Source organism: Hyperolius riggenbachi, chromosome 10, assembly GCF_040937935.1.
Source record: "Hyperolius riggenbachi isolate aHypRig1 chromosome 10, aHypRig1.pri, whole genome shotgun sequence".
In the NCBI taxonomy this organism is placed as follows: domain Eukaryota; kingdom Metazoa; phylum Chordata; class Amphibia; order Anura; family Hyperoliidae; genus Hyperolius; species Hyperolius riggenbachi.
Genome location: NC_090655.1, coordinates 108379231 through 108388232, shown reverse-complemented (window position 1 = coordinate 108388232; position 9002 = coordinate 108379231). Strand labels below are relative to the sequence as shown.

At 44.7% G+C, this 9002-nt stretch overlaps 1 protein-coding gene across 1 annotated transcript; it reads right to left on the bottom strand.

The window, feature by feature from the left end:
- Positions 1-1190: 1190 nt before the first annotated feature.
- LOC137536711 (olfactory receptor 1F1-like) lies at positions 1191-2141 on the bottom strand. Its single transcript, XM_068258937.1, has one exon. It carries the CDS (start codon positions 2139-2141, stop codon positions 1191-1193), a length of 951 nt encoding a protein of 316 aa, XP_068115038.1.
- Between the last annotated feature and the right edge of the window lie 6861 nt (positions 2142-9002).

The window sequence follows — 9002 nt, the reverse complement described above, 5'->3', positions numbered from 1 at the left end:
AAAATATGGTAGTATCTGATTCCATGTTGCTTTGTAAACCATGAAATCACTTTTTGAACAATACCTTCCGTCTTTGCCTTTAAAACAGATCCTGAATCCATGTTTCCCTCTTTTATGACACTGGTAAACTATGGATATCTCAGAATCAGAATCACTTTTACACCGAATAAAGTACCCAGAATTGTTTTTGATACACATGGCAATGGCATTTGTACATATACAAACAGTAAATAGCATGATAAACTATTATGAAATGAACATAAAAAATATAAAGTAATATAATTTGTTCAGAAATAACTATCCCTCCAGCCAGAGTCAGAACTAGATGCAGCTAGATTGCACAGTTATATGATATTTAGTTCAGAGGCAGAGGATCAGTGCAGATGTCCACTAGAATCTTCCTGTCTCATTTGCTAAGAAGCTAAGCTTACCTCCTGCTCTGTTATGTTTGTTGGCCCCTGTCAATTACTGGCAACAAATTAGTGTGCTGCTTCTTGAATCATGCAGGACACTCTGATAAAGACCAACTTCAATTTCATGCCCTAAAAAAGCATAGAACCACCCACTTTTTCAGGATGGTTAACAAGAATGTGCATTTGTATAAGAGATAGACAACTATAAAGAGGAAACCAAATCCAGAAAAAAATTGAGAGTATGAAAATAACTTGAAAAATTATGTTTCTTGAGGTTCCATGAATCACAGAGTAAAATGGGGTGGGAAGAGAATAGAACGTGACCGATAGGCAGAATGACAGTTTTCAATGGGAAAAGTAGGATGTATGAATAGGGTGACAATAGGACTAGGAGGGATGAATGAATTAGTGAAGGTAGAAAGTAACTGAAAGCACGGTTAGCAAACACTAAAAATGATAAAATATGAATTTGTTGATTACTCTTATTGTTTGCTTGGTTATTTGCACCCGTAAATTTTAATTAATATTACCTGGAAGGCATAGCAACAATATTTAAAAATTGAACAAAAAAGAAAATTAAGCAACCAAACAATGATGCAAATAATACCCAATATAAAGAGAGCTTCATTGAAGCATGTTTTTAAGAACCATTGGGAGAAGACTACTAGATGAGTTTGGGAAGAAAAAAAATATTCCATGTCCTGGAGTAGCCCGAATCATCTAGAATTCTGAAAAAATATTTTGACAATTCTGTTGCATAGTAAAATATCCTAAGTCTTAATAACATATTTTGCCATGAAAAGAAGTCAGTTTTTTAAATGACACTTTGAAATCTTTGTTTCTTATGGTGTAAATAACAGGGTTTAGACTTGGAATCAGTATGACATATAGAAGTGAGAAGAACTTATCTTCTGTTGGAGAATATGTTGACATAGGTCGAACATGTAGAGACAGGGACGTTCCATAAAATATAAGAACCGACGTCAAGTGGGATGCACATGTAAAAAAAGCTTTATGTCTTCCATCAGCTGACTGGATGTTCAAGATAGTACATATAATAAACACATAAGAGGACAATGTGAGAGTGAATGCACTCAATCCTACAATGGCCCCCAAAACATATGTTGCTATCTCAACATGTAAAGTGTCACTGCAGGAAATTTTTAACAAAGGAGAGATGTCACAGAAAAAATGGTTGATTTGATGAGATGAACAGAAGGACAAATTAGCTATAAAGGTAGAGTGCAGCACGGGTTCCAACGCTGCTACTGTCCACACTCCGACCAAGGACAAGGCACAGAGTTTGAGGCTCATAAGTGAAAAATAATGAAGTGGGTGACATATGGCTATGTACCTGTCATATGCCATGACAGCCAGGAGAAAGAATTCCGTGCAGGTGAAGTAGATGAAGAAATACATTTGTGTCATACACCATTGGAATGTTATAGTCTTCTTTTGAGTGAGCAGCATGAACAAAAGCTTTGGTAGGATATTTGAAGCTGACAAAATGTCCAGCACTGCTAAGTTGCCCAAGAATATATACATAGGTGTGTGCAAAAGACAATCTAAAGTTATACATAAGAAAACTGTGATGTTCCCAGTTAAAATGTTGAGATACATTATGAAAAAGGTGAATAAAAGAGGAGCTTCATTTCTGTAGATATCTGAAAAACACTGGATGATAAATTCTGTAGCTTTGGATTCACTGTGAAAGGTTTTATTAAACATCTTCTGACCAGAGATAAGATTAGAAAAAAACAGGCACTCAGAGCATTTTCGATATTACCGCACTATTTTACTGACCTGATGAAGCGGCAGTTGGCTGTGAAACACTTCAATTTTTTTACTGATTAAAAGTTTGAATCTTGTGATCGGTGAATCTTTTAAGATAAGCTAAGACTTTTTCAATATTTCAATGATATATATTTATTGGATTGTATCCTGCGATCTATATCTTTTTGTGTGCACTTCTCGTTTTTTCCTATTACTTATGGCCAGATAAGAAAGCAAGTTCAGTGTGAAACATGATAGTGATACTTAAACATTTTAATTTTCTCCTACTTCTTGTAGCTTCTTGTGACTGGGTACAAAATGGTTTCTAAGTTTAGATCTTAAACATCAACAAAAATAAACGTTCTTATTAGTAAAAGATTTTGAGAAATGCTGTCACCAAACTTTTGGTATCACTTGATATAACTTTTATTATTGATCTGCAAAGGCTCCTAAAAAAATCATTTAAAAGACATCATTATCATGTAATCAAAGCAAAAGGTTAGGGTATATAGAAGGAGGGGTGCACCTAATGATAAAGTCTCAGTCTCTAATCATAAAACATATCAAATTTTATTAAATAACACAAAATTAAAAACACAGACCGAGAAGGGCAGCCGGCTCACCCGCATCAGGACAAACCAAATACACAGACCATACACATGGGGATGATTGGTATATTGGTGATCACCATAGTCCTTAGGCAGTAAAATGCATCCAGCAATGTTTATATTAAAAACCACCTCACAGGTTCCAATATTGCAAGAGGTTCCAAAAGCACACAGAAAGCACAAGACAGGGCAGCAGTTGGGTAGTATCCAAGCCTGCAGTGACAGGGTTAAACATCAGTTAGCCTTAGCAGGTAGCCAGAAGCAGCAACAACAGTTCCGTGCTTATAGACAGGAAAGCAGATAGGCAATAGCAGACAAATTTGTCAGAGTTATAACACTGGCATACTGTAGCCGTCCTGAAGTGCCAGAGCAAAACGCAGAGTTGATGTCCACTGTGACTTGCACAGGCAATCCTCTGTAAAGCTGAGAGCGGTAGATGAAGATTCATGTGCTCATCCAGCGCGTGCTGTGAAAGCGCTGCCCGCGCTAGGATCCCATGACTGCATGTCAGGTGCAGCAATGGAAAATCTCCTGCAACCACATCCCCACAAGGCTAGCAGGATGAACAAATGGATAGGAGGCAGGTGGGTAGATCAGGTGGAACATGGAAGGAGGCCGATGGCCGTGTTGTGAGCCGGGAGCCGTCGGTCATGCAAGCACGCCATGTGAAACCGACATGTTTCACTGGTACGATTTTCAGCTTTCTCAAGGGGGCATGAACAAGCTCACTGCATTACACACTCACTCTTCTCTTAAGGGGGCCATACACTAGGCGACCAACCAACCAATCGTCCATCCAATTCGATTATTATAATCGAATTGGATGAAAATTGGTGCTGCCAAGTGCATCAGAGAAGCAGCACTAGACTGTTGCTCAGTGGTCTAAAGTACTTTTTTCGGATGAAAGCAACTTTTGCATGTCATTCGGAAATCAAGGTGCCAGAGTCTGGAGGAAGACCGGGGAGAGGGAAATGCCAAAATGCCTGAAGTCCAGTGTCAAGTACCCACAGTCACTGATGGTCTAGGGTGCCATGTCAGCTGCTGGTGTTGATGGTCTACTGTGTTTTATCAAGGGCAGGGTCAATGCAGCTAGCTATCAGGAGATTTTGGAGCACTTAATGCTTCCATCTGCTGAAAAGCTTTATGGAGATCAAGATTTCATTTTTCAGCACGACCTGGCACCTGCTCACAGTGCCAAAACCACTGGTAAATGGTTTACTGACCATGGTATTACTGTGCTCAATTGGCCTGCCAACTCTCCTGCCCTGAACCCCATAGAGAATCTGTGGGATATTGTGAAGAGAAAGTTGAGAGACGCAAGACCCAACACTCTCGATGAGCTTAAGGCCGCTATCGAAGCATCCTGGGCCTCCATAACACCTGAGCAGTGCCACAGGCTGATTACCTCCATGCCATGCCGCATTGAAGCAGTCATTTTTGCCAAAGGATTCCCGACCAAGTATTGAGTGCATAACTGAACATAATTATTTGAAGGTTGACTTTTTTTTGTTTTAAAAACACTTTTCTTTTATTGGTCGGATGAATTATGCTAATTGTTTGAGATAGGAATTTTGGGTTTTCATGAACTTTATGCCAAAATCATCAATATTAAAACAATAAAAGGCTTGAACTACTTCAGTTGTGTGTAATGAATCTAAAATATATGAAAGTCTAATGTTTATCAGTACATTACAGAAAATAATGAACTTTATTACAATATGCTAATTTTTTGAGAAGGAACTGTACATTTATACATTTTGGGGGCAGCGGCGAGGCGGACGGCGGCAGCTCAGCTGATTCCCTGATGATTTCATGCTGAAATCGGACGGGAATCGGCCTGTGGTATATGGGCAAATTCGATTAGAGACAAATTTATCTCTAATCAGATTCGATTAGAGATAAATTTGTCTCTTGGTCGAATCTGCCCATACTCGTTCTAATGTATGGGCACCTTTAGAGCTGCAGCCGGCCAATCGATTGCCGCGCACCCGCACAGCCTTGTGCATCATTATTATGCACAAGGCTAAAAAATGATGTAAACTGAAAAATCCCGTTCAAAAGGTTAATTACCTCAAAATAGTTCATAGAAGTCTGAGGCCCATATGCAATTCACTTTTTCTCCTTAGGTTTCTCTAGGAAATAATTTTTCATTTTCTATTTAGAATAACTTTACAGCACTTTGCAATTGAAAATGTACCAAAAAGTAGGTGGAAAAGTACTATTAAAACTATTTTAAGTATTTTCTTGCTTGCTGGTGACTTAACCTGCTGAGCGGTCTGGACGAGCTCAGCTCGTCCAACACCGCCAGAGGCTGCAGCTCAGGCCCTGCTGGGCCGATTTGCACCAAATAAAAAGCAGCACACGCAGCCGGCACTTTGCCAGCCGCGTGTGCTGCCTGATCGCCGCTGCAGCGCGGCGATCCGCCGCGTGCAGCGGCGAAAGAGGGTCCCCCCAGCCGCCCGAGCCCAGCGTAGCCGGAACAAACAGTTCCGGCCAGCGCTAAGGGCTGGATCGGAGGCGGCTGACGTCAAGACGTCGGCTGACGTCAATGACGTCACTCCGCTCGTCGCCATGGCGACGAGGGAAGCGAAACACGGAGGGCCGCTCATTGCGGCCTTCCGTGTTATCTCTTGCCGCCGGAGGCGATCGGAAGATCGCCTCCGGAGCGCCCTCTAGTGGGCTTTCATGCAGCCAACTTTCAGTTGGCTGCATGAAATAGTTTTTTTTTTATCTAAAAAAAACCCTCCCGCAGCCACCCTGGCGATTTAATCAGAACGCCAGGGTGGTTAAAAGAGATTTACTTAAAAAGTTTGAAAATGTCACTTGGGTGGCAAGTCAGGTGAAAAATTCCATATGGGCCTGAAAATCTTAAATGTGCATGTTACCCTGTAAACAGATTAATGAACTGATTATTAGAGATGGCCCGAACGGTTCGCGGGCGAACGGTTCCCGGGGAACTTCCGTGGTTCGCATTCGCGGAGAACCGCGAACTTTTCCGGAAGTTCGATTCGCCCCCATAGTGCATCATTAGGGTCAACTTTGACCCTCTACATCACAGTCAGCAGGCACATTGTAGCCAATCAGGCTACAATGCACCCCTCAACAGCTCTTTTGAGAGCTAATATTGTTCTTGTGATCTATTTTTTTTTTTTTTTGTGGCCCACTTGCATACAGCCCTGTCAGTCAGTCTCAGCTGGCCTTTGGCCCCTTGGTGGTATAATTACTACTGTGCCAGGTGCACTTTGTAATACCCATCACTGCATATACCAACCTGTTGTTCACTTCAGTGCACCCACCTACCTACGTGAGTGTCACTTTGCCTGTTCGGTACCTGTCTGTGTGTGACAGGTGCACATTATAATACCCATCACTGCATATACCTACCTGTTGTTCACAGTGCACCCACCTATCTACGTGAGCGCACGCAGTGTCACTGTGCCTGTCCGGGTACCTGTCTGTGTGTGACAGGTGCATATTATAATACCCATCACTGCATATACCTACCTGTTGTTCACTTCAGTGCACCCACCTACCTACGTGAGCGCACACAGTGTCACTGTGCCTGTCCGGTACCTGTCTGCGTTTGACAGGTGCACATTGTAATACCCATCACTGCATATACCTACCTATTGTTCACAGTGCACCCACCTACCTACGTGAGCGCATGCAGTGTCACTGTGCCTGTCCGGTACCTGTTTGTGTGTGACAGGTGCACATTATAATACCCATCACTGCATATACCTACCTGTTGTTCACTTCAGTGCACTCACCTACCTACGTGAGTGTACGCAGTGCCACTGTGCCTGTCCGGTACCTGTCTGTGTGTGACAGGTGCACATTGTAATACCCATCACTGCATATACACCTGTTGTTCACATCAGTGCACCCACCTACCTATGTGAGCGCACACAGTGTCACTGTGCCTGTCCGGTACCTGTCTGTGTGTGACAGGTGCACATTGTAATACCCATCACTGCATATACCTACCTGTTGTTCACTTCAGTGCACCCCACCTACCTACGTGAGCGCACGCAGTGTCACTGTGCCTGTCCGGTACCTGTCTGCGTTTGACAGGTGCACATTATAATACCCATCACTGCATATACCTACCTGTTGTTCCCTGTGCACCCACCTACCTACGTGAGCACACGCAGTGTCACTGTGCCTGTTCGGTACCTGTCTGTGTGTGACAGGTGCACATTATAATACCCATCACTGCATATACCTACCTGTTGTTCACAGTGCACCCACCTACCTACGTGAGCGCACGCAGTGTCACTGTGCCTGTCCGGTACCTGTCTGTGTGTGACAGGTGCACATTGTAATACCCATCACTGCATATACCTACCTGTTGTTCACTTCAGTGCACCCACCCACCTACGTGAGTGCACGCAGTGTGATATTTAATACCACCAGTCACTGTACCTGTTCACGGTACGTGTGTGTGACAGGCGCACATTTGTAATACCCATCACTGCATATACCTACCTGTTGTGTTCAGTGCACCCACCTACCTACGTGAGTGCACGCAGTGTGATATACCACTCCGTGCATACCTGTTAACTGCACCTGTGTGACTGCACATTGTATTAGTCAAGTCAGTGCATACCTTTCACTTCTTCCCCCCCGATATGGACACAATGGACAAAGCAGGTAGAGGCAGAGGTAGAGGCAGACCCAGAGGAAGGCCACCCGGCAGGTCTGTGCGAGGTCGTGTTGATGTGATTTTGTGCTCAGAAGAAGGCACATCCCATCAACTCCCAAGATTGTCAGGACGTGGTTGACTATTTAACACAGAACACCTCATCTTCCGCAGCCACCAGTGCTACTACAAGCACCACATCCGCTGCATTTGACAGTTCTTTGGTGGGGAAATCACTGATGCACAGCCATTATTGTTACAACCAGATGAAGGCGCTAAGCAAGTTACACCACCTCATATGTCTGAGTTAGGCGACACTATGGACATAATGTGGGCAGAGGAGGATGATGAAGTACCTGCTGTTGGTGCAGTTTTGGAGGTGTCTGAGGCAAGCGAAGCTGGGCAGGATGATTATGATGATGACGATGATACGGATGCCACGTGGCTTCCCAATAGAGGAGATGAACAGGGGGACTGTTCAGAGGGGGAGTTAGAGAGGAGTAGGAGGAGACGAGTTCCTGAAAGAAGCAGGGGGAGCTCGTCGTCAGAAGCAGCTGGTGGCAGTGTCCGGCGCCATGTATCGCCACCTATGGACAGCCAGCCAACATGGCCTTCAACGTCAGCTGCTGATGCCACCATAGTGCCATCACCCCAGGTGGGCTCAGCGGTTTGGACATTTTTTAATGTGTCTGCCTCAGATCAGAGCAATGCCATCTGTTCTCTCTGTCTCCAAAAATTGAGCCGTAGAAAGGCCCATGTAGGGACAACTGCCTTACGAAGGCACATGCAGAAAAGGCACAAACTGCAATGGTGAGAGCACCTGAGCAAAAGCAGCACACAAAAGAAAAGCCACCCTCCTTCTCCTCTTCCTCCTTCAGGTGCAGCATCTTCAGCCGCTTTCTCCCTTGCACCTTCACAGCCACCCTCCTCCACTCTGCCTCTGACCTTGAGCGGTTCCTGCTCCTCTGCCCACAGCAGCCAGGTGTCTGTGAAGGAAATCTTTGAGCAGAAGAAGCCAATTTCTGACAGTCACCCCCTTGCCCGGCATCTCACAGCTGGCTTGGCGGAACTGTTAGCTTGCCAGCTGTTACTATACCAGCTGTTGGAGTCTGAGGCCTTCCGTAAATTTGTGGCCATTGGGACACTGCAGTGGATGATACCAGGCCACAATTATTTCACTAAAAAGGTGATACCCAAACTGAGAGGCAAGTGGTGTCATCTCTGGCACACAGTGTTGGGTCAAGGGTCCACCTGACCATGGATGCCTGGTCTGCTAAGCACGGTCAGGGCAGGTACATTACTTACACAGCCCATTGGGTCAACCTGGTGACTGCTGGCAAGCAGGGAGTACTGTATGTGGCTGTGCAGCGGACCTAGTGACACCTCCACGGCTTGCAAGCAGGCCTGCTGCCACCTCCTCTCCTCCTGCTACATCCTCTTCGCTGTCGTCTTCCTCCTCCTCCTTGGCTGAGTGGCAGTTCAACTCTACTGGTGCTGCAATCTCCTCTTCAGTACACAGCCCCATCTCCCCAGGGCCTATGCTGCAGTGCATGCCAGGTACGACGG